General features: G+C 44.8%; 2 protein-coding genes and 1 long non-coding RNA gene across 27 annotated transcripts in view; 1 reads left to right on the top strand and 2 right to left on the bottom strand.

Annotated features, from left to right (window-relative positions):
* The window catches only part of LOC127907994 (ubiquitin carboxyl-terminal hydrolase 37-like), a 68,635-nt gene that overhangs the window by 22,787 nt on the left and 19,508 nt on the right, over positions 1 to 26,340 (top strand). For 6 of the 21 annotated variants that reach the window (XR_008065831.1, XM_052464885.1, XM_052464886.1 and 3 more), the window contains one exon: positions 83 to 215. The exons of 3 other annotated variants lie outside the window; for them this stretch is intronic. Coding sequence is in view for 9 of the 18 variants with exons in the window: in XM_052464885.1 (XP_052320845.1) it covers positions 83 to 215 (133 nt within the window). In the remaining 9 variants the exon portion in view is untranslated. 12 more of the 21 variants (XR_008065839.1, XR_008065837.1, XR_008065834.1 and 9 more) reach the window with 11 other exon arrangements.
* Positions 5,179 to 7,023, bottom strand: LOC127908005 (uncharacterized). The gene is made up of 2 exons (XR_008065865.1): positions 6,562 to 7,023; positions 5,179 to 6,232 (listed from the first exon to the last, which is right to left on the bottom strand). It is a non-coding gene; the product is annotated as an uncharacterized LOC127908005 (long non-coding RNA).
* LOC127907996 (C-type lectin domain family 6 member A-like) overlaps positions 8,457 to 26,340 on the bottom strand; it is a 90,521-nt gene continuing 72,637 nt past the window's right edge. For 2 of the 5 annotated variants that reach the window (XM_052464910.1, XM_052464911.1), the window contains exons 2-5: positions 13,135 to 13,263; positions 12,880 to 13,022; positions 12,468 to 12,571; positions 8,457 to 8,901 (exon numbers count right to left, since the gene is read on the bottom strand). In XM_052464910.1, the coding sequence (XP_052320870.1) occupies positions 8,457 to 8,901; positions 12,468 to 12,571; positions 12,880 to 13,022; positions 13,135 to 13,263 (821 nt within the window). Of the gene's footprint in view, positions 8,902 to 12,335; positions 12,572 to 12,879; positions 13,023 to 13,134; positions 13,264 to 13,366; positions 13,469 to 16,968; positions 17,211 to 26,340 lie in introns of those variants that run through there. The other 3 variants (XM_052464908.1, XM_052464909.1, XM_052464912.1) reach the window with 3 other exon arrangements.

Below are 26,340 nucleotides of genomic sequence, written 5' to 3'. Positions count from 1 at the left end.
TACTCATCTGCCTCTTCAGGCATTATCCAGTAGGTTGACACCATCCAGTCAGCTGCTAACTTACTCTCTGTCTCCCCTACAGGAGTCTGTCTGATGTGCACCGTTCGGGTTTACCTGACAGTGTGGCAAACCAGGCCTCAAAAGCAGACCTCATGTGGAAGGTCAAGTACTCCTTGTCGGGATACGATTTGAAGTATCTGGGGGACACGCAACAGGTAACTGAGGCACTACTCTCTTGTGTACGAGTGCTCTTCTTGCAAGGGTTCATTTTATCTTAATCATTTGCTTTTATCTTGGTGTGTTTCTGTCTCTTCCTCATCATAGGACGCACATGAGTTACTCGTCAATATGCTGTGCCAGCTGAAGGAGGAGGGCATGATTCTGAAGACACTCGGGATGAACTATACCTGCCCTGTTTCCCAGCTGGAGTTCCAGCTTGTGTCGGTGCGCACATGTACCAGGTAAGAGCTCCCATTGGGTGTAATGTATCTACTGAGAACATGATCTTTCTATATGTATATATATATATATATACAGTATATATTAATATTACAAAACACATGGCAGAACAGAAACATTGTAGAGACCTGAAACAGAAACAGACTTGATGCATTTTTCTTCTCTTTCTCCTGCTTCTGAAGCTGTGGGCGCGAGTCGTCTACCAGAGAGGACTACAACCACCTCTCATTGGACTTCAGCCCTGAGCGCACCTTGCTGAACAGCCTAGCACTCACTTTCAAAGTCAGCACTTAGGGCTCAGCCCTGCATGTAGAGACTAACACCCAGGGCAAGCTGCCCACTGCCTCAGAATACGCTATCTTATTATTGTAGTGGTATCATTCATTATGTAATGCTTTTGTTTCTAACCAGAGTGAACAGGTTGAATTCACATGTGAGGGCTGTAAAGGCCTCCACGCCTCAAAGGTGGAGCAGTTCCACACACTGCCTCTGTGAGTTGTCCCTTTATAACCTCTCATAGTACTAGCAGTGTTTAATGTCCTGAGCCTTTAGGAGTAGTTACCTTCCTGAGCAGGTTGTAGGACTTAGAGCTGAGCACCACCAAACAAATTTCACTCATCTGTTATTTTGTTGACTGGTTTCATTGTCTGTCTGTTCATCTCTCTTCCTCTCTGTTTCTGGGCAGTGTGCTGGTTCTGCATCTGAAGAGGTTTGGAGGACCTGGGGGGTTGGAGAAGCTGGAGGCTCCTCTTTTGTTTCCTTCGGAGCTGAGGCTCTCCACCCTCTGTGGGGACATGGTGCCACACCTGCACAGTGCCAGCCCACAGGCCCTCACCAACCAGGCCCCCAGCATCCAGGGGTCCATCCCCCAGACCCTCGCCAGCCAAGTCTCCAGCCCACCTGGAGTGGCCAAAGACAGCGCCCTCTGCTGTTCATGTAGGTCATGGCACCATAATACTATTCTTGCTCCAACACCACACAAACCACCCACTCCCAAAACGGTCCTGCTGACACAGAAGCTGGAAGCTGCAATTTAAAATATTTCTCAGATATCTTTAGTGATGTATGGGAGCTGTTTTAGTCCAGAGCAATTCAGACAAGTGACCACGTTTTCACAGCTCTTGATATGTATATTTGACCCCTCAGATTCAAAGGAGCAGGAACTAGGGAAAGTGTTGCTGACAGCCTCAGTGGTGAGAAGAGAGAGAGAGAGTGAAGCCAGTGAAAAATAAGTTATGACAGAACACTGAGATAGTTATGAGGAGTACATGATGTAGTAGACCTGTAGTAGACTAGTACTGTAGTAGACTGTAGACAGTGTGGTGGACTGTAGAGGAAATGAGAATCCTATGATCACATGTGTTTTCTTACAGAAGCAGAAGCCAGTACAGTCAGTGAATGGTTACTACCAGCTGACTGGCGTAGTCTCTCATTTGGGAGGCTCCGCAAACTCCGGTAAGTAAATACCATCAAACACACACATGCAGATGCACAATACATATGACATCAGCTGAATTCCAAATCACTCCCTTCTCCTTGGATTCAATTAGCATGTTCACGTGTGCCTCTGCCAACAAGCATCCCAAAGCATGAACATTTCGAGGGTGAAGGCCAGGGATCATCAACTAGATTCAGCGGGTCCAGTTTTTTTCTAGCCAGATGGGAAGGGGTGTGGAACAAAATTACAACTGCATCCCAAAGCTGTACAACCACATATAGGGAACACTTTGTAACAGATTTCCAAAATGAAAATCACTTGGAGCTGATTTGCTGGTGTTTTTACATTGCCAAATTTGTCCGCGGGCCGCCATTTGGGGATTCCTGGGGTAGGGGATAAAAGCCATTTCGGCCAAGCCAGCAAGGCTGCAAGCTTCAGAGAGAAGTGTCATCCCAACAAGCACTGCAATATGTTTAGAGTTTGCTATCAATTTAATTCAAAGGAATCGAGGCATGTCTAATTTGGTCAGAAAACTGCAAATAAAAATATGTTTGGGGATTCCTGGGGTAGGGGATTTGACCCTCCAACAGCCATTTCGGCCAAGCCAGCAAGGCTGCAAGCTTCAGAGAGAAGTGTCATCCCAACAAGCACTGCAATATGTTTAGAGTTTGCTCAATTTAATTCAAAGGAATGGAGAGGCATTCTAATTTAATGCCATGTGTATTTGTTTATCTCTGATTTCAAAACTTGACACATGTAACAGATAAAATACCTCCCAAATGAACTGTTTAACTGTTACAAAACACTCTATTACCCACAATAGCCTGATCTTTGACCTCTAGTCTGTCTTCCTTGTTCCACAGGGCACTACATTAGTGACATATTGCATGCCAGTGGAAACTGGTTCTGCTGTAACGACAGCCAGGTGTCAATGTCCAATGAAGCCACTGTGCTGAGGACCAGAGCCCGGAGTGCCTACATGCTCTTCTATATGTTCAGGTACTGCTTACTCTCACCATCTATATTCTTGTGTTGCTATTTATGTAAACGGTTCCTTTCACCCTACAGGGCAATAGAGCGGGAGGCCCCAGCACACAGGGCCTAACAGGGCCACCAGCATCAGCCCCAGCCTAAACAGGGGCAGCACCTGGACCAGCCCCAACACCCTCAGACCTGTCTCAACAGGGGTAGTACCAGGCCCAGTCTCAAAACCCCCTGCCCAGCCTCAACACTCACACACCTGCCTCGAAAGGGGTAGCACTTGGCCCAACATCAACACACCCAGCCCAGCCTCAACATGGGAAGAACCAGGCCCAGCCTCAACATGGGCAGAACAAGACCCAGCCCCAACACCCTCAGACCTGCCTCAACAGGTGCAGCATTCAGCCCAACTTCAATCATGCTGCTCTTCAACACTAGCATGAACATTCTTTCAGTAGCTTATGTCATAAATACCTGCCCTTGATTTGACTACTTCACCTAATGTATAAAGCTCATGTAAAAAAACACAAAGTATACACACTAAATGTAGTACACATGTAGATGTGGTGGATAGAGAGTGTGATTATTTAGAGGATATAACATCCCTTCTATTTGGTTTGGTTTGAAATCCTCCTGTTGTGAAATACACTGTGGTGTCTAACCTCTTATTCAGCATGGTCACACCGGAAGACCTGCAATATTAATAAAGACAAGCAAATGTAAGAAAATCCCATTTAAGATGATTCTGTTGACCGTTGTAACTCTTTAACTCAGGAAGATTTATCGTCTGGGATTCAGGCCGGTCCTAACAGGAAACGTGACAAAGGGAAGCAGCTGTAATGGAGCCTTCTAACACCCAATCAGGTCTGGAGGAGGAATGTCACATAAAGATTCAGAGATGCTATGAGTATCTTTTGAAGTTACTCTCCAGTTGTATCCATTTGAATAAATACAGACATGAAAATGCTGGGCTACGGATGTGACCTTGGTTCTGTGAGTAGAGTAACGGGTCACCAAACAACCTATGGGAACTCCTTCCCTTTATCGTGATGTGATTGAGATGCTTAATATCAACGATGTTTACAATGACGCCACACCCTTACTGTACCATTGTGACCTGTCACTATTAAAGGATGTGTGACGTGACATACTGTCTTTTCTTATCTCCTATACGCTCCCTCCTCCCTTACGTATTTATTTGGACAGTGAAGCTACAACTTTTCATTTGGCTCTATAGGCCAGCGTGTTGGATTGGAGATCAAATGTTTCATATGGGGTGACTGTACAGAATGTCACCTTTAATTTAATGAATGGTAAATAATGTTGAGTGAGAAAGTTACAGAGGATCATACCCCAAGACATGCTAACCTCTCACCATTACCAATAATAGGGAGGTTAGCATTTTATATCATACCTCCAAGACATGCTAACCTCTCACCATTACCAATAATAGGGAGGTTAGCATTTTATATCATACCCCCAAGACATGCTAACCTCTCACCATTACCAATAATAGTGGATTTTAGCATTTTATATCATACCCCCAAGACATGCTAACCTCTCACCATTACCAATAATACATGATATGACTCCTACCAGTCTTATGATAATATACCCCAAGACATGCTACCAGCCTTAGTGTGATAATATACTACATGATATGATTCCTACCAGCCTTAGTGTGATAATATAATACATGATATGACTCACACCAGCCTTAGTGTGAGTGGATTTTATATTTTTGATATCATACCCCCAAGACATGATATGCTAATATAACTTAGTGTGATAATATAATACATGATATGACTCACACCAGCCTTAGTGTGATAATATACTACATGATAACTCCCACCATGATACATGATATGACTCTACCACCTTAGCCTGATATATACTCACACCATGATATGACTCCCACCAATGATAATATATACATGATATGACTCCCACCAGTCTTAGTGTGATAATATAATACATGATATGACTCCCACCAGCCTTAGTTTGATAATATAATACATGATATACTCTCTGTGTGTATGTGTTGTGTCTTTGTGTGTGTGTTGTGTGTGTGGATGCTTGTGTGCTTGTGTACGTGCCTCTTAGATCTAACCTCTGTTGTTTTCAGGTCACATTATTTTATTGATCCAATCACATCCAATCAGGAAGCTGGTACTCCTGCTGGGACATTGTTTCCTTGTTAGTTGACTTTCAGAGCCTTGAAAATGTTCCTAATGAAAACTATTAATACAAGCATTTTACAGAGTAAAGTCCCAATGGGCAGAGACGTCAATTCAATGTCTATTCCACGTTGGTTCAGCGTAATTTTATTGAAATGAAATTGATACAATGTTGATTCAACCAATGTGTACCCATTAAGGTATGTCTACACACTCCTTTTATTAAATCTTAACACAACTATTCTTATTTTCTTTCTGCCTTTCTCTTAATTTTCTTCTTCATCTCAGTTTGTGTTTCTTCAATTCCTCACCTCCTATCAACCCTATTGGGAGAGAAGGTCCAAGGTCCCTCCCCTAGGATCTCCAGTGTGTTTTGAGTCTGTAATACCATTATTTCACCCCCTTGGTGAGTTCATCTCTCATTTTAACCACTAGGTGGAATCATCACTCAGGACCTTATCCAACTGAAGGGTTAAAGTTGATATTGTGGGTCTTCTAAAGACCCCCACCATTGAGTATGTTGTTACTAATTTGCTTTCGTGCCATTGTACTTTTGCTCACTCTATAGCTGAGTATTGAGGCCTCTGTCTGTGTCTAGCTTTCTGCCAAAACCCGCCGCCCAGCGTCTGTGAGGAAAGGTGAGAAAAGGGACTGAGGGTGATAGCGAGACAGAGAGAGACAGCGTTTGTTTTTCTCTAAAACAAGGGCAGATTTGCATACTGCTGAGACAGGTTCTCAGAAACCTTGTGTTAAGAATAACTTTAGCTGCACATGCAGGTTTTGACATAGGAGATCATACCATAAGGTGTGATCTCGGGTACATAAGAGGCCGTCTTTCTTTTGTTCGGGGCAGAACTCAGGAGAGACATCAGTTGTATGTCTGATGTTTGACCTTTGACTTCTGTCTACGGCTGTATTCTAATTATATATGCACATTTTAAGTATTCCTTATCTGTTAAGTAAATAACGGAGCCCAGAAAAGTGGAACCAACACAACCATTAACATAACTATGGGAAAGAAGAGAGAAAGGGGAGACAGACAGACAGACAGACAGACAGACAGACAGACAGACAGACAGACAGACAGACAGACAGACAGACAGACAGACAGACAGAGTACATCTCAACACAGCCCTCCTGCACTCTATCATCAGGCTGTCCTTTCCCCCAGTACCTAAACAACACAGAGAACCAGACAGTCAGAAAATGTGGTAAAAATATCCTCCTCAATTATATACAGTCCTATGTTTTCTCAGCTTAAAAGACACACTCTGTAAGATGATCATACCATTATCAAGAATGGACCATCAATACATTTGATATTTTACTCTTTCAATTACATGTTCATGTGTCAATATTACCTGGTTTCTATAATACATCTATAGTTCTCATTGAATTACATCCATGTTTTTAAACATACATTTTGATGAATATGACTGGAAGAAATACATCATTGTTGTTTTGTATCTCCATATCACAAGGTAAAATGGTAAAATCTCTCACCCTGTGGTCAGTGATGTGCCATCCACCCACTTCCAGGTCTCCTCAGTAACAGTCAGTCAGACCATCCCAGGCTCTCAGGTGGAGGTTGAAGACAAATGGTCAGTTGTTGAGAAATATAAAAAACTGTCCCTTTTAATATATTTTAAAATACTGCCCACATATTAGCGTACTGATGAAAATACTTGCTGAACCTCTCTATCTGTGTGTGTGTGTGTGTGTGTGTGTGTGTGTGTGTGTGTGTGTGTGTGTGTGTGTGTGTGTGTGTGTGTGTGTGTGTGTGTGTGTGTGTGTGTGTGTGTGTGTGTGTGTGTGTGTGTGTGTGTGTGTGTGTGTGATCTGCCTGAGTCGCTGTGATTGTGTGTTATCACTAGAGTGTTTCAGTCTCCGTGACAGAGTTGTCTTAGTTCCTACCTGAGTGATGGGTCTCTGTCTTCACTCTCCTCGGTGTGTGTGTGTTACCTGATTGCTGGTCTCCTGGCCATTATTAGGAGCAGTGTCTGCTGTCTCTTCTCTCTTGGTGTTGGTCTCACCGTCTCTCAGGGTGTCTGCACTGATGTAGATATCCACAATCCTCTCCTCCATCTCACCTCTGTCAAACTTGACCTTCTTGTTCATATCTGGTTCAGCATTGATGACCTTTGACATCTTTAACAATGCCTAAGTCTTTCTTTCTATGTTGGTCTACTATACATTAAGTCTCTGATTCTAGAATTAATGTGGTGGTCTTCCAACATGGCCACCAGGAGGCGTCGTACATCAACTGCAAGCCCTCTATACGTTAAGTCTCTGCTTCTTGTGTTATCTCTGTCTCTGAGTCATCTGTTTGTCTCTGTCTGTGTGACTGCTGTCGGTGTTAACTCTAGGGAAGTATCAACAAAATGACACGGGTAGTTGTGGCTATGCTAATACAAAAATAGAACAAGTTTGCATACAAGTGTGCGTACTTGTGTGTATACTTTTGTCCGTGCGTGTGTATGTGTGTGTGTGTGTGTGTGTGTGTGTGTGTGTGTGTGTGTGTGTGTGTGTGTGTGTGTGTGTGTGTGTGTGTGTGTGTGTGTGTGTGTGTGTGTGTGTGTGTGTGTGTGTGTGTGTGTGTGTGTGTGTGTGTGTGTGTGTGAGAGAGATTGTTACAGTGATTATTGTTAAACCATTTTCTGCAGAACAATATAAATCATTCCATGTCTCTACATGATCATCTTGTCCAGAGTACATCTCAACACAGTCCTCCTGTCCAGGGAAGCTGACTTGTTATTTATGATGATGGACAGGACACTGTCATACCAGGAAGATATAGATCATAGAGGGGAAGTGGAGAACAAAGACTAGCTGTTAACATATATTAAACATCATACGTAACAGCTCCAAGATAATTCAGGGAGTTTCCAGAACTCCTCCTTCCTTTCACCTTTCTGCATATACATCAACATGTTCAGGAGGTCCAGGACTACAAACATGGGTCATTATAATGTCCAGACAATAGATTTTACACCACAAGATTGGATGAGGAGTTTTTGAGTGATAGCTGGTTGAACCACTGAAAATATTCACTTCCCTTCCCTCTTTTGGGACCCATTTCGGGGAACAACAATCAAATATGAGCATTTGATATAGTGCTTACTTGTAACTTGACAACAAAGACTGACTGTCAAAGATTATTAGGTAACATCCTTTGATATCTCTTATACACTCATCGATTGGTGGTACAGTCACCTCCTACAGTGTATGTAATGGTTGTTTGGTACTGTTGAGAATGTCATCACCAGGCCTAAATTGGAGCATGTAAATATCTGCAGAATATATTTGAATGGGAAGTTATGTGAATGCACAAAGTCAAATGTACTGAATTCATGTTGAACATGATGATGTGTGAAACATAACTACTGGTACACAGGAAGTTACAAACAGGAAATAAGTAGGACTTTTATTAATATGATACTACAAACAAATACAACAATAGGTGTGTGTGTGTGTGTGTGTGTGTGTGTGTGTGTGTGTGTGTGTGTGTGTGTGTGTGTGTGTGTGTGTGTGTGTGTGTGTGTGTGTGTGTGTGTGTGTGTGTGTGTGTGTGTGTGTGTGTGTGTGTGTGTGTGTGAATGAGGGTGTGTGACGGTGTGTGTGTGAGAGAGAGAATGAAGGAGAAAGTTGTGTGCACTGTATGTGTTACAGTATGTTGTCATGGTGATGTTAAAGCACTTTCTCACAAACCCAGTTGAGTTTCTGAGACATGATATGTCATTCCATGACTTTCGAGAACTCTGTTCTTTATGTATCTGAACACAGTCCTCCTCACCATATTCTGGTTTGCTGCCACCATTATCCGGCTGATGTGGAGACCAGTACCTACAGGGTTAAAAACAGTCGTCAGGTATCATGGTTAATACCAGTACCTACAGGGTTAAAAACAGTCAGATATCATGGTTAATACCAGTACCTACAGGGTTAAAAAGTCAGATATCAGATATACCACAGTCAGATATCATGGTTAATTACAGGGTTAACAACAGTCAGATATCATGGTTAATACCAGTACTTACAGGGTTAACAACAGTCAGATATCATGGTTAATACCAGTACCTACAGGGTTAACAACAGTCAGATATCATGGTTAATACCAGTACTTACAGGGTTAACAACAGTCAGATATCATGGTTAATACCAGTACTTACAGGGTTAACAACAGTCAGATATCATGGTTAATACCAGTATCTACAGGGTTAACAACAGTCAGATATCATGGTTAATACCAGTACTTACAGGGTTAACAACAGTCAGATATCATGGTTAATACCAGTACCTACAGGGTTAACAACAGTCAGATATCATGGTACCTACAGGGTTAACAACAGTCAGATATCATGGTTAATACCAGTACCTACAGGGTTAACAACAGTCAGATATCATGGTTAATACAGTACCTACAGGGTTAACAACAGTCAGATATCATGGTTATAACATCACAATCCTAAATCATGTACAGAAATGTTTCAGTTTAAATTCAACTTTGTTGACTGCTGCCATTAATGACAATAACAGTAACTGTATAAATAAAGGTTGAATGAACTGTAAAATGTGAGCCTTATTGTCAGGGGTGGTCAGTAGGTATCATATCTCACTCTGTGGTCAGTGTTGGTTTATCAGTTGAGTGTTGAGAACCTAAAGTATGAACAACACAGAGAATCAGTCCTACCAGTCCTTACAGTGGTTAGAACATTAGACAGTCAGTATATATTCAGTGTTATTGAGCAGTAGTATATTACCTTGGGGTTATTAGACAGCACCTTGGGGTGGTCAGTGTATATTACCTTGGGGTGGTCAGTGTTATTAGAGCAGTAGTGTTATTACCTTGGGGTGGTCAGTGTTATTAGAGCAGTAGTGTTATCAGTGTTATTAGAGCAGTCAGTATAGTATATTACCTTGGGTGGTCAGTGTTATTCAGTTATTAGTATATTACCTTGGGGTGGTCAGTGTTATTAGAGCAGTAGTATATTACCTTGGGGGTCAGTGTTATTAGAGCAGTAGTATATTACCTTGGGGTGGTCAGCAGTGTTATTACCTTGGGGTGGAGCAGTAGTTATTACCTTGGGGTGGTCAGTGTTATTCATGGTAGTATATAGTATATTACCTTGGGTTGGTCAGTGTTATTAGAGCAGTAGTATATTACCTTGGGGTGGTCAGTGTTATTACAGCAGTAGTATATTACCTTGGGGTGGTCAGTGTTATTAGAGCAGTAGTATATTAGTATATTACCTTGGGGTGGTCAGTGTTATTAGAGCAGTAGTATATTACCTTGGGGTGGTCAGTGTTATTAGAGCAGTAGTATATTACCTTGGGGTGGTCAGTGTTATTAGAGCAGTAGTATATTACCTTGGGGTGGTCAGTGTTATTAGAGCAGTAGTATATTACCTTGGGGTGGTCAGTGTTATTAGAGCAGTAGTATATTACCTTGGGGTGGTCAGTGTATTAGAGCAGTAGTTATTACCTTGACTTTGGAGCAGTAGTATATTACCTTGGGGTGGTCAGTGTTATTAGAGCAGTAGTATATTAGTGTTATTAGAGCAGTAGTGGTCAGTGTTATTAGAGCAGTAGTATATTACCTTGGGGTGGTCAGTGTTATTAGAGCAGTAGTATATTAGTATCATTAGAGCCTATATTGGGGTGGTCAGTGTTATTAGAGCAGTAGTATATTACCTTGGGGTGGTCAGTGTTATTAGAGCAGTAGTACCTTGGGGTGGTCAGTGTTATTAGTAGTATATTTGGGGTGGTCAGTGTTATTAGAGCAGTAGTATATTATTCAGTGTTATTAGAGCAGTAGTATATTACCTTGGGTTGGTCAGTGTTATTAGAGCAGTAGTATATTACCTTGGGGTGGTCAGTGTTATTAGAGCAGTAGTATATTACCTTGGGGTGGTCAGTGTTATTAGAGCAGTAGTATATTACCTTGGGTGGTCAGTGTTATTACCTTGGGGTGGTCAGTGTTATTAGAGCAGTAGTATATTACCTTGGGGTGGTCAGTAGTATATTACCTTGGGGTGGTCAGTGTTATTAGAGCAGTAGTATATTACCTAGAGCAGTAGGGGTGGTCAGTGTTATTAGAGCAGTAGTATATTACCAGTAGTATATTTGGGGTGGTCAGTGTTATTAGAGCAGTAGTATATTACCTTGGGTGTTGGTCAGTGTTATTAGAGCAGTAGTATATTACCTTGGGGTGGTCAGTGTTATTAGAGCAGTAGTATATTACCTTGGGGTGGTCAGTGTTATTAGAGCAGTAGTATATTACCTTGGGGTGGTCAGTGTTATTAGAGCAGTAGTATATTACCTTGGGGTGGTAGGTAGAGCAGTGTATATTATTCAGTGAGCAGTAGTATATTACCTTGGGGTGGTCAGTGTTATTAGAGCAGTAGTATATTACCTTGGGGTGGTCAGTGTTATTAGAGCAGTAGTATATTACCTTGGGGTGGTCAGTGTTATTAGAGCAGTATATTACCTTGGGGTGGTCAGTGTTATTAGAGCAGTAGTATATTACCTTGGGTGGTCAGTGTTATTAGAGCAGTAGTATATTATTAGAGCAGTAGTATATTACCATGGGGTGGTCAGTGTTATTAGAGCAGTAGTATTATTACCAGTAGGGGTGGTCAGTGTTATTAGAGCAGTACCTTGGGGTGGTCATATTACCTTGGGGTGGTCAGTGTTATTAGAGCAGTATATTATATTACTTGGGGTTGGGGTGGTCAGTGTTATTATTAGTATATTAGCAGTAGTATATTACCTTGGGTGGTGTGTCAGTGTTATTAGAGCAGTAGTATATTACCTTGGGGTGGTCAGTGTTATTAGAGCAGTAGTATATTACCTTGGGGTGGTCAGTGTTATTAGAGCAGTAGTATATTACCTTGGGCTGGTCAGTGTTATTAGAGCAGTAGTATATTACCTTGGGGTGGTCAGTGTTATTAGAGCAGTAGTATATTACCTTGGGGTGGTCAGTGTTATTAGAGCAGTAGTATATTACCTTGGGGTGGTCAGTGTTATTAGCAGTAGTATATTACCTCAGTGTTATTAGAGCAGTAGTATATTACCTTGGGGGTGGTCAGTGTTATTAGAGCAGTAGTATATTACCTCAGTGTTATTAGAGGTAGTATATTACCTTGGGTGGTCAGTGTAGAGCAGTAGTATATTACCTTGGGGTGGTCAGTGTTATTAGAGCAGTAGTATATTACCTTGGGGTGGTCAGTGTTATTAGAGCAGTAGTATATTACCTTGGGGTGGTCAGTGTTATTAGAGCAGTAGTATATTACCTTGGGGTGGTCAGTGTTATTAGAGCAGTAGTATATTACCTTGGGGTGGTCAGTGTTATTAGAGCAGTAGTATATTACCTTGGGGTGGTCAGTGTTATTAGAGCAGTAGTATATTACCTTGGGTTGGTCAGTGGGGTGCCGTCCACCCATTTCCAGGTCCCCTCAGTAACAGAGTCAGTCAGACCAATCCAGACTCCCTTGTTGAGGTTGAAGAGAAACTCCTGTTGTTGAGAAAGATACATATTTATGCGTATATGTTTGGTCATATTTATCGCCTGCACACCCAGAGCTTACCTTGGGGTGGTCCCCTTGGGGTGGTCTCTTACCTCACTCACTCACTCACTCACTCTCTCACTCACTCCTTGGGGTGGTCAGTGTTATTAGAGCAGTAGTATATTACCTCACTCACAGAGTCAGTCAGACCACTCACATATTTCACTCACCCAGCTTCCCCCACTCACTCACTCACTCACTCACTCACTCACTCACTCACTCACTCACTCACTCACTCACTCACTCACTCACTCACCTGTTCCTTTTCACTGTTTATGATCACCAGGTCTGCTCCTTTCTCCAGACAGTCCTCTCTGCTCCCCTTCCAGGGTTTAGTCTCAGTAGACAGGAAGTACCAACTGGATTCAAACTTCTGCCAGCATTCAGGACAGGTTTGTTCTACATGATGAAATCATGAATTTCCTTAATCTTTTCACACTGGATAAAATAATACAGACACACGATAAAGTGTGTGCGATTATTGAAAATGTACTACTGTAGGTTTACTCACTGAGATTAGAAAGCCTCTCGCTAAGAACTTTTTTCTCAGTCTGTAGCTGGTCTCTCTCTTTAGTCAGAAGGCTGTTTCTGTCCTGTAGCTGGTCTATCTCTGTTGAGTCGTGATGATCAGTGACTCCATCTGTAAAAGGGAAAGTTAATCAAACATGTAACTAAAACACCATTAATGAGTAAGTATAATTTAGTAGGCTACTTAAGTCTCAGTGACAACATAGTAAACTTACAGTAGACAGACAGGCCTATGATCCCAGCCAGTAGGAGAACACACAGCAGCCCCAGACACACTGCAGCAACTCCAGAGGGTCTCTCCCACCACTGAACATGTACTGAATCACAAATGATTAAAGATCTTTGGTAATGTGTTTTACTGTATCATCCAGGATTGGGACAAATAAAGCTATTGCACTACAGGGAAATCTCACCAGTTTAATGTGTGTTTTTAATGTGTTTTTCCCCGCCTTATATGTAACTTATTTTGTACATAATGTTTCTGCAACCATATCTTACGGCAAAGAAGAGCTTCTCGATATCAGGACAGTGATTACTCACCTCGGATTAGACAATTATTTTTTTCTACAACAAAGATGATGCACAAGACATTCTCCAAACACCCCTCAAGACCGTCATCCACGTTATTTGCAAGAGGAAGCAACGCAGGTACGGAGGGCAAAGAGCCGGATGCCTGGTCAGGACCCGGCGAAGGCGACTGGGAAAGCTGCCGCTGCCGCCAATACTACTCGCCAACGTGCAATCATTAGAAAATAAACTAGACGAGGTACGATCACGAATATCCTACCAACGGGACATCAGAAACTGTAATATCCTATGTTTCACAGAATCGTGGCTGAATGGCGACATGGATATTCAGCTAACGGGATATACGCTGCACCGGCAGGATAGAACAGCACACTCCGGGAGGACGAGGGGGGACGGGGGACGGTCTGTGCATGTTGGTAAACAACAGCTGGTGTATGAAATCTAAGGAAGTCTCTAGATTTTGCTCGCCTGAAGCATATTGTGATAAATTGCAGGCCACACTACTTGCCTAGAGTGTTTTCAGCTGTACTTTTCATGGCTGTTTATTTACCACCACAGACAGATGCTGACATTAAGACAGCACTTAGTCAGCTGTATTAAGGAAATAAGCAAACAGGAAACCACTCACCAAGAGGCGGCGCTCCTAGTGGCTGGAGACTTTAATGCAGGGAAACTTAAATCAGTTATACCAAATTTCTATCAACATGTTAAATGTGCAACCAGAGGGAAAAACATTCTAGATCACCTGTACTCCACACACAGAGACGCATACAAAGCTCTCCCTCGCCCTCCATTTGGTAAATCCGACAACTCTGTTCTCCTGATTCCTGCTTACAAGCAAAAATTAAAGGAGGAAGCACCAGTGACTCAGATGAAGCAGATGCTAAATTACAGGACTGTTTTGCTATCACAGACTGGAACATGTTCCGGGATTCTTCCGATAGCATTGAGAAGTACACCACATCAGTCACTGGCTTTATCAATAAGTGCATCGAGGACGTCCTCCCCACAGTGACTGTACGTACATACTCCAACCAGAAGCCACGGATTACAGGGAACATTCGCGCTGAGCTAAAGGGTAGTGCTTCTGCTTTCAAGGTGCGGGACTCTAACCGGGAAGCTTACATGAAATCCTGCTATGCCCTGCAAAGAACCATCAAACAGGTAAAGCACAAATTCAGGGCTAAGATTGAATCATACTACACCAGCTCCGACGCTCGTCTTATGTGGCAGGGCTTGCAAACTATTACAGACTACAAAGGGAAGCACAGCTGCAAGCTGCCCAGTGACACGAGCCTACCAGATGTGCTAAATCAGTTCTATGCTCGCTTCGAGGCAAGCAACACTGAGGCATGCATGAGAGCATCAGCTGTTCCGGACGACTGTGTGATCACACTCTCTGTAGCTGACGTAAGTAAGACCTTTAAACAGGTCAACATACACAAGGCTGCGGGGCCAGACGAATTACCAGGACGTGTGCTCCGGGCATGTGCTGACCAACTGGCAGGTGTCCTCACTGACATTTTCAACATGTCCCTGATTGAGTCTGTAATACCAACATGTTTCAAGCAGACCACCATAGTCCATGTGCCCAAGAACACAAAGGCAACCTGCCTAAATGACTACAGACCCGTAGCACTCACGTCCGTAGCCATGAAGTGCTTTGAAAGGTTGGGAATGGCTCACATCAACACCATTATCCCAGAAACCCTAGACCCACTCCAATTTGCATACCGCCCATAACAGATCCACAGATGATACAATCTCTATTGCACTCCACACTGCCCTTTCCCACCTGGACAAAAGATACACTCATGTGAGAATGCTATTCATTGACTACAGCTCAGCGTACAACACCATAGTACACTAAAAGCTCATCACTAAGCTAAGGATCCTGGGACTAAACACCTCCCTCTTCAACTGGATCCTGGACTTCATGACGGGCCGCCCCCAGGTGGTGAGGGTAGGTAGCAACACATCTGCCACGCTGATCCTCAACACTGGAGCGCCACAAGGGTGCGTGCTCAGTCACCTCCTGTGCTCCCTGTTCACCCACGACTGCATTGCAAAGCACGAGTCAAACACCATCATTAAGTTTGCAGACGACACAACAGTGGTAGGCCTGATCACAGACAACGACGAGACAGCCTATAGGGAGGAGGTCAGTGACCTGGCCGTGTGGTGCTGAAATAACAACCTATCCCTCAATTTTGCCAAGACTAAGGAGATGATTGTGGACTACAGGAAAAGGAGCACCGAGCACGCACCCATTCTCATCGACGTGGCTGTAGTGTAACAACAAACTAGAATGGTACAAACACACCAAAACAGTCGTGAAGAGGGCACGACAAAGCCTATTCTCCCTCAGGAAACTTAAAAGATTTGGCATGGGTCCTCAGATCCTCAAAAGGTTCTGCAGCTGGTTGCATCACTGCCTGGTACGGCAATTACTCGGCGTCTGACCGCAAGGCACTACAGAGGGTAGTGCGTACAGCCCAGTACATCACTGGAGCTAGCTACCTGCCATCCAGGACCTCTACCTGCCATCCAGGACCTCTACACCAGGCGGTGTCAGAGGAAGGCCCTAAAAATGGTCAAAGACCCCAGCCACCCCAGTCATAGACTGTTCTCTCTACTACCGCATGCAAGCAGTACCGGAGTGCCAAGTCTAGGACAAAAAGGCTTCTCAACAGTTTTTAGCCCCAAACCATAAGACTCATGAACAGGTAATCATATGGCTACCTGGACTATTTTTTTTTGTGCCCCCCCAACCCCCCCAAACCCTCTTTTTACGATGCTGCTACTCTCTGTTTATCATATATGCATAGTAACTTGAACTATACATTCATGTATATACTACCTCAATTGGGCCAACCAACCAGTGCTCCAGCACATTGGCTAACCGGGCTATCTGCGTTGTGTCCCTCCATCCACCACATGCTAACCCCTCTTTTACGCTACTGCTACTCTCTGTTCATTATATATGCATAGTCAATTTAACCATATCTACATGTACATACTACCTCAACCAGCCTGACTATCCGGTGTCTGTATGTAGCCTCGCTACTTTTATAGCATTTCTACTGTACATAGCCTGTCTTTTTACTGTTGTTTTATTTATTTACTTACCTATTGTTCACCTAACACCTTTTTTGCACTATTGGTTAGATCCTGTAAGTAAGCATTTCACTGTAAGGTCTACACGTGTTGTATTCGGCACACGTGACAAATAGACTTTGATTTGATTTGTGTAAAGTATGTGTCTGTGTGTGTGTTCGTGCAATCTTACCAGATGCAACAACTCTATTTCTTGTACTGGACTTGAAGGCTCTTACGTTGGCATATAATTGGCCATCAATGTCTGTGTTCTTCATTGCATCAGGCTCATCGTCTTCAAATCCATCTGAGTTTTGATAGACTCCCTCTGACATTCTAACACACTTGTGATCAAGTACAGTAACTTCTACTTCTTACATCAGCTCTAATATGCGTCTGTAGCTGTGTCTTCTCCATGCAATGTCCTGTCTCTGTGTGAATTATAGAAGTGAAACTCTTTATCAGTCAACCAGTCAACCAGTCAACCAGTCAACCACAGTCAGCCAGCACGTGACTCCCGTGACTCCCACCAGTCTTGATAATATAATACATGTTATATAATACATGATATGACTCCTTTAGTTTAATAATATAATGCGTGATATAATGCGTGATATAATGCGTCATTTGTTGACTTCATTTGTTGACTTCTGTGATTGAAAAAGCCTTGGTTTCATGCATGTCAACATCAGAAGCCTCCTCCCTAAGTTTGTTTTACTCACTGCTTTAGCACACTCTGCTAACCCTGATGTCCTTGCCGTGTCTGAATCCTAGCTCAGGAAGGCCACCAAAAATTCAGAGATTTCCATACCCAACTATAACATCTTCCGTCAAGATAGAACTGCCAAAGGGGGAGGAGTTGCAGTCTACTGCAGAGATAGCCTGCAAAGTAATGTCATACTTTCCAGGTCCATACCCAAACAGTTCGAACTACTAATTCTGAAAATTACTCTCTCCGGAAATAAGTCTCACACTGTTGCCGACCTGCTACCGACCCCCCTGAGCTCCCAGCTGTGCCCTGGACACCATTTGTGAATTGATTGCCCCCCATCTAGCTTCAGAGTTTGTTCTGTTAGGTGACCTAAACTGGGATATGCTTAACACCCCGGCAGTCCTACAATCTAAGCTAGATGCCCTCAATCTCACACAAATCATCAAGGAACCCACCAGGTACAACCCTAACTCTGTAAGCAAGGGCACCCTCATAGACGTCATCCTGACCAACTGGCCCTCCAAATACACCTCCGCTGTCTTCAACCAGGATCTCAGCGACCACTGCCTCATTGCCTGTATCCGCTACGGTGCCGCAGTCAAACGACCACCCTTCATCACTGTCAAACGCTCCCTAAAACACTTCTGTGAGCAGGCCTTTCTAATCGACCTGGCCCGGGTATCCTGGAAGGACATTGACCTCATCCCGTCAGTTGAGGATGCCTGGTCATTCTTTAAGAGTAACTTCCTCACCATTTTATATAAGCATGCTCCGTTCAGAAAATGCAGAACTAAGAACAGATACAGCCCTTGGTTCACTCCAGACCTGACTGCCCTCGACCAGCACAAAAACATCCTGTGGCGGACTGCAATAGCATCGAACAGTCCCCGCGATATGCAACTGTTCAGGGAAGTCAGGAACCAATACACGCAGTCAGTCAGGAAAGCTAAGGCCAGCTTCTTCAGGCAGAAGTTTGCATCCTGTAGCTCCAACTCCAAAAAGTTCTGGGACACTGTGAAGTCCAGGGAGAACAAGAGCACCTCCTCCCAGCTGCCCACTGCACTGAGGCTAGGGAACACGGTCACCACCGACAAATCCATGATTATCGAAAACTTCAACAAGCATTTCTCAACGGCTGGCCATGCCTTCCGCCTGGCCACTCCTACCTCGGCCAACAGCTCCGGCCCCCCCGCAGCTCCTCGCCCAAGCCTCTCCAGGTTCTCCTTTACCCAAATCCAGATAACAGATGTTCTGAAAGAGCTGCAAAACCTGGACCCATATAAATCAGCTGGGCTTGACAATCTGGACCCTCTATTTCTGAAACTATCCGCCGCCATTGTCGCAACCCCTATTACCAGCCTGTTCAACCTCTCTTTCATATCGTCTGAGATCCCCAAGGATTGAAAGCTGCTGCAGTCATCCCCCTCTTCAAAGGGGGAGACACCCTGGACCCAAACTGTTACAGACCTATATCCATTCTGCCCTGCCTATCTAAGGTCTTCGAAAGCCAAGTCAACAAACAGGTCACTGACCATCTCGAATCCCACCGTACCTTCTCCGCTATGCAATCTGGTTTCCGAGCCGGTCACGGGTGCACCTCAGCCACACTCAAGGTACTAAACGACATCATAACAGCCATCGATAAAAGACAGTACTGTACAGCCGTCTTCATCGACCTTGCCAAGGCTTTCGACTCTGTCAATCATCAGATTCTTATCGGCAGACTCAGTAGCCTCGGTTTTTCGGATGACTGCCTTGCCTGGTTCACCAATTACTTTGCAGACAGAGTTCAGTGTGTCAAATCGGAGGGCATGCTGTCCGGTCCTCTGGCAGTCTCTATGGGGGTGCCACAGGGTTCAATTCTCGGGCCGACTCTTTTCTCTGTATATATCAATGATGTTGGTCTTGCTGCGGGCGATTCCCTGATCCACCTCTACGCAGACGACACCATTCTATATACTTTCGGCCCGTCATTGGACACTGTGCTATCTAACCTCCAAACGAGCTTCAATGCCATACAACACTCCTTCCGTGGCCTCCAACTGCTGTTAAACGCTAGTAAAACCAAATGCATGCTTTTCAACCGATCGCTGCCTGCACTCGCATGCCCGACTAGCATCACCACACTGGATGGTTCCGACCTTGAATATGTGGACACCTATAAGTACCTAGGTGTCTGGCTAGACTGCAAACTCTCCTTCCAGACCCATATCAAACATCTCCAATCGAAAATCAAATCAAGAGTTGGCTTTCTATTCCGCAACAAAGCCTCCTTCACTCACAGGCCCTACACCCAAACAAGGGCACTGCGTTCATCCACCTCTGGCCTGCCAATGGTGGAACAAACTCCCCTCCCTACCACTGAGAACCTGCTGCAAGCTTACCTTACCCTAGTAAAACTGACTATCCTACCGATCCTCGACTTCGGCGATGTCATCTACAAAATCGCTTCCAACACTCTACTCAGCAAACTGGATGCAGTTTATCACAGTGCCATCCGTTTTGTCACTAAAGCACCGTATGCTACCCACCACTGCGACTTGTATGCTCTAGTCGGCTGGCCCTCGCTACATATTCGTCACCAGACCCACTGGCTCCAGGTCATCTACAAGGCCATGCTAGGTGAAGCTCCGCCTTATCTCAGTTCACTGGTCACGATGGCAACACCCATCTGTAGCACGCGCTCCAGCAGGTGTATCTCACTGATCATCCCTAAAGCCAACACCTCATTCGGCCGCCTTTCGTTCCAGTACTCTGCTGCCTGTGACTGGAACGAATTGCAAAAATCGCTGAAGTTGGAGACTTTTATCTCCCTCACCAACTTCAAACATCAGCTATCTGAGCAGCTAACCGATCGCTGCAGCTGTACATAATCTATTGGTAAATAGCCCACCCATTTTCACCTACCTCATCCCCACAGTTTTTATTTATTTACTTTTCTGCTCTATTGCACACCAATATCTCTACCTGTACATGATCATCTGATCATTTATCACTCCAGTGTTAATCTGCAATATTGTAATTATTCGCCTACCTCCTCATGCCTTTTGCACACATTGTATATAGACTTCCCTTTTTTTCTACTGTGTTATTGACTTGTTAATTGTTTACTCCATGTGTAACTGTTCACACTGCTATGCTTTATCTTGGCCAGGTCGCAGTTGCAAATGAGAACTTGTTCTCAACTTGCCTACCTGGTTAAATAAAGGTGAAAAAAAAAAAAAAATATGACTCCCACCAGTCTTAGTGTGATAATATAATACATGATATGACTCCCACCAGTCTTAGTGTGATAATATAATACATCATATGACTCCAACCAGTCTTAGTGTGATAATATAATACATGATATGACTCCAACCAGTCTTAGTGTGATAATATAATACATGATATGACTCCCACCAGTCTTAGTGTGATAATATAATACATGATATGACTCCCACCAGCCTTAGTGTGATAATATAATACATGATATGACTCCCACCAGCCTTAGTGGGACAATATAATACATGATTTGACTCCCACCAGCCTTAGTTTGTGTCACGTTCTGACCTTAGTTCTTTTGTTATGTCTTTGTTTTAGTTGGTCAGGGCGTGAGTTGGGTGGGCAGTCTGTTCTTTTTTCTATAATTTGGTCTGCTATGGTTCTCAATCAGAGGCAGCTGTCTATCGTTGTCCCTGATTGAGAACCATACGTAGGCAGCCTGTTTTCACCCTTGATTGGTGGGTGATTATTTTCTGTGCCTGTGTGTTCCACACGGAACTGTTTCGTTTTGTTATTTCACGTTGTAATTTTGTATTTTTCTTTGTTCTATTAAAAGAATCATGAACACGTACAATGCTGTGCATTGGTCCTCCGATCCTTCCTACTACTCCTCGTCAGAGGAGGAAGAAGACCGTTACAGAATCACCCACCACCAAAGGACCAAGCAGTGTGGTAACGGGCAGCAGCAGACATCTCAGGACTCATGGACATGGGAGAAGATTCTGGACGGAGAAGGACCATGGGCACAGGCTGGGGAATATCGCCGCCCCAAGGCAGAGCTGGAGGCAGTGAAAGCTGAGCGGCGGTGGTAGGAGGAGGCAGCACGGCAGCGCAGCTGGGACGAGAGGCAACCCCCAAAATGTATTGGGGGATGCACACCGGGAGTGTGGCTAAGTCAGGTATGAGACCTGCGCCAACTCCCCGTGCTTACCGTGGAGAGAGGTGGACCGGGCAGGCACCGTGTTAGCCCGGTGCGTTACATAGCAGCGCCTCGTGTCGGCCGGGCTAGAGTGGGCATCGAGCCAGGTGCCATGAAGCCGCATCTGGTCTCCAGTGCGTCTCCTTGGGGCGGGGTACATGGCACCAGCCCTACGCACGGTGTCCCCGGTTCGCCAGCACAGCCCAGTGCGGTCTGTTCCACCTCACCGCACTGGCCTGGCGACAGCGAGTATCCAGCCAGGTAGGGTTGCGCAGGCTCATTGCTCGAGACATCCAGTGCGCCTCCACGGTCCGGTCTATCCGGTGCCACCTCCACGCACCAGGCCTCCGATGGCAGCCCCACGCACCAGGCTGTCTCCTCCCTACAGGTGCTCCCACCTGTCCAGCGCTGCCAGAGTCTCCCGTCTGTCCTGAGCTGCCAGAGTCTCCCATCTGTCCTGAGCTGCCAGAGTCTCCCGTCTGTCCTGAGCTGCCAGAGTCTCCTGTCTGTCCTGAGCTGCCAGAGTCTCCCGTCTGTAGTGAGCTGCCAGAGTCGCCCATCTGTCCTGAGATGCCAGAGTCGCCCGTCTGTCCTGAGCGGCCAGAGTCGCCCGTCTGTCCTGAGCTGCCAGAGTCGCCCGTCTGTCCTGAGCTGCCAGAGTCGCCAATCTGTCCTGAGCTGCCAGAGTCGCCCGTCTGTCCTGAGCTGCCAGAGTCACCCATCTGTCCTGAGCTGCCAGAGTCACCCATCTGTCCTGAGCTGCCAGAGTCGCCCGTCTGTCCTGAGTGGCCAGAGTCGCCCGTCTGTCCTGAGCTGCCAGAGTCACCCATCTGTCCTGAGCTGCCAGAGTCACCCATCTGTCCTGAGCTGCCAGAGTCGCCCGTCTGTCCTGAGCGGCCAGAGTCGCCCGTCTGTCCTGAGCTGCCAGAGTCGCCCGTCTGTCCTGAGCTGCCAGAGTCGCCCATCTGTCCTGAGCTGCCAGAGTCGCCCGTCTGTCCTGAGCTGCCAGAGTCACCCATCTGTCCTGAGCTGCCAGAGTCGCCCGTCTGTCCTGAGCTGCCAGAGCCGCCCACCAGTCAGGAGCTGCCAGAGCCGCCAGTCAGTCAGGAGTTGCCAGAGTCGCCTGTCAGTCAGGTGCTGCCAGAGCCGTCCATTACTCCGGAGCTGCTGGAATCGCCCGTCAGTCCGAGGTCGGCGGCGATGGTCGCCGCTCCAAAGAGGCCACGGAGGCGGGTAAAGAAGAGGAGAAAGACTATGGTGGAGTGGGGTCCACGTCCACCGTGGACAGACACCCACCCAGACCCTACCCTATACGTTCAGGTGTTGCGCCCGGAGTCCGCACCTTTGGGGAGGGGGGGTACTGTCACGTTCTGACCTTAGTTCTTTTGTTATGTCTTTGTTTTAGTTGGTCAGGGCGTGAGTTGGGTGGGCAGTCTGTTCTTTTTTCTATAATTTGGTCTGGTATGTTTCTCAATCAGAGGCAGCTGTCTATCGTTGTCCCTGATTGAGATTGAAATGGTGGAAAACTATGGACGAAATAGAGTTTAGACTCTGATGGGTTAAGTAGAGGTAGTATTGAAACATGAGGCCTCAAGGCTCTGTTGGTACAGTCCTGTCTGTTGTCTCCAGTTTTTAGTCTTGGTCAAGATGTAGTACCAACCTTCAAAATCATCTCTCTTCCTCTGTAACTGGTCTCTCTCTTTAGTCAAGATGTTGTAGCTTGTCTGTAGCTGGTCTCTCTCTTTAGTCAGGGTGTTGTAACTGGTTTGTAGCTTGCCTCTCCCTTCGGTAAAGTTGTTGTAGCTTGTCTATAGCTGGTCTCTCTCTTTAGTCAGGGTGTTGTAACTGGTTTGTAGCTTGTCTCTCTCTTCAGTTAAATTGTTGTAACTGGTTTGTTGCTGGTCTCTCTCTTTAGTCAGGGTGTTGTAACTGGTTTGTAGGTTGTCTCTCTCTTCAGTTAAGTTGTTGTAACTGGTCTGTAGCTGATCTCTCTCTTCAGTCAGGTTGTTATAACTGGTCTGTAGCTGGTCTCTCTTTGGTCAGGTGGTCTTAGCTAGTCTGTAGCTAGTCTCTTTCTCTTCAGTAAGGGTGTTGTAACTGTTATGTAGCTGGCCATTCTGCAGATGTGTTGAGGTGCTGGTCTCACCGTCTCTCAGGGTCTCTGCACTGATGTAGATATCCACAATCCTCTCTTCCATTTAACCTCTGTCATATCTGGCTTGGTGTTGATGGACTCAGACATTTTCAACAATGTTTTCTGACTATAGCGACAGTGTCTTAAAGCAGTTCAAAACAGGCAGAGGTCGATAATCCAGAGTAGTGGGGCAAGGGTACAGGACGGCAGGCAGGCTCAGGGTCAGGTCAGGCAGAGGGAGGTAACCCAGAGTAGGGGCAAAGGCACAGGACTGCAGGCAGATTCAGGGTCAGGGCAGGCAAGGGTCAAAACCAGGAGGGCGAGAAAAATAGAGACTGAGGGGCTGAGACAAAATGCTGATTGACTTGACAAACTGGCAACAGATAAACAGAGAGCACAGGTTTAAGTACCCAGGGGATAATGGGAAAGATGAGCGACACCTGGAGAGGGGTGGAGACAAGCACATGGACAGGTGAAACAAATCAGGACGTGACAGTCAAAAGCTGACTGCTTTTGACCCTTTTGTAGGTGGGGATTTGTGGAACAGAAACATGTCATAGCTGGTTTTACAGTAACATGTCTGGCTGGTTATACTGGTTATACGGTAACATGTCCTGGCTGGTTATACAGTAACATGTCCTGGCTGGTTATACAGTAACATGTCATGGCTGGTTATACAGTAACATGTCCTGGCTGGTTATACAGTAACATGTCCTGGCTGGTTATACAGTAACATGTCATGGCTGGTTATACAGTAACATGTCATAGCTGGTTATACAGTAACATGTCCTGGCTGGTTATACAGTAACATGTCATAGCTGGTTATACAGTAACATGTCCTGGCTGGTTATACAGTAACATGTCCTGGCTGGTTATACAGTAACATGTCCTGGCTGGTTATACAGTAACATGTCCTGGCTGGTTATACAGTAACATGTCCTGGCTGGTTATACAGTAACATGTCCTGGCTGGTTATACAGTAACATGTCCTGGCTGGTTATACAGTAACATGTCCTGGCTGGTTATACAGTAACATGTCCTGGCTGGTTATACAGTAACATGTCATAGCTGGTTATACAGTAACCTGTCCTGGCTGGTTATACAGTAACATGTCCTGGCTGGTTATACAGTAACATGTCCTGGCTGGTTATACAGTAACATGTCCTGGCTGGTTATACAGTAACATGTCCTACAGTAACATGTCTGCTGGTATATAACAGTAACATGTCCTGGCTGGTTATACAGTAACTTGTCCTGGCTGGTTATACAGTAACATGTCCTGGCTGGTTATACAGTAACATGTCATGGCTGGTTATACAATAACATGTCCTGGCTGGTTAGTGTTGGGACACCTTCTTTCCACCTTTTTTTCCTGATTCCTGAGTAATTTCCTGGTCTTCTGGGGTAAGTTCCACCCGCATACTGTGAAGCAACACAAACATATGCACAGACACATGCATACACACACATGATAACATACCACAATCCTCTCCTACATTCTCTCAGCAACTAATGAGGACCCATAATAAATGCAAATACAAATACATACACCAGACACACACCCTCTTATATGATCTCTTACTACTCTATATCGCTGATTAACATATTGGATGTATACATCTTAATAATGTCTCTGGATGATTTAAATAACTATTAACCTTTGTTTAAATATTATTAGAAATCTGTCAAATACTTTGAGCGTTTGGGGCTATTCTATTGCTTCTATTAAGCCAGGCAATCTCAACCAAGCACAGCTAAAGTATTTGGGTCATATTCATTTGGAACCAAATGTAAGATAGCAAACTGAAACAGGGAGGGACTAACTGTACCTGTCCAATAAGAATAAAGTGTTTTGTTTTGCCGTTGTAAAACATTTTACGATGGTGTGCCCTAATGAATATGTGGCCCAGGTCTGCTAATAACCACCAACCACAGACAGACAGACAGACAGGCAGACAGGAAGCTGTTATTAAAGGAAGTCAGTGGTATGGCTAAATATGAGTTGGCACAGCAACACATGCTGAAATCAACTGAAATTACAATGCAATAGGTGATCCAGCAAAAACATCCCTAAACTCTATGTGTCCCAAATTGAACCCTTTTTCCTACATAGTGATGGACCCTGGTCAAAAGTAGTTCACTGTACAGGGAATATGGTGTAATGGTCAGTTTTGGGTTTGGTCTATCATCTGGTTGTAGTTGGATGCTGGTCAGAAAAGTCCCTCTTGTTGGGTGTAATATTTACTTTTATAAGTGTGTGTCTCCCCCTACTGGCTGTTTTCTACAAGTTCAGTTTCACCTTCAAACACAGACATATCCCTTAATGTCATTATTCACATTGCACTTTATAGATAGATCAATGTCAGGGGTATTATGTGTACAATGCAACAAAACATAACTCAAATTGTCCTGATTTTGTTGTTGGCAGAGCCACAGCACCTCTGTCTTTCAATCCAGGAGTGAACGCGCTTTTCACATCAGGATCAGAGCGGCTCGTGTGCACATTTGTTGATATTCTTTAGTTTACGAGTTATTA

The sequence above is a fragment of the Oncorhynchus keta genome, chromosome 16 (assembly GCF_023373465.1).
Source record: "Oncorhynchus keta strain PuntledgeMale-10-30-2019 chromosome 16, Oket_V2, whole genome shotgun sequence".
Taxonomy (NCBI): Eukaryota; Metazoa; Chordata; class Actinopteri; order Salmoniformes; family Salmonidae; genus Oncorhynchus; species Oncorhynchus keta.
Note: the sequence above shows the minus strand (reverse complement) of the source record. Positions and strands in the feature narration are given on the sequence as shown.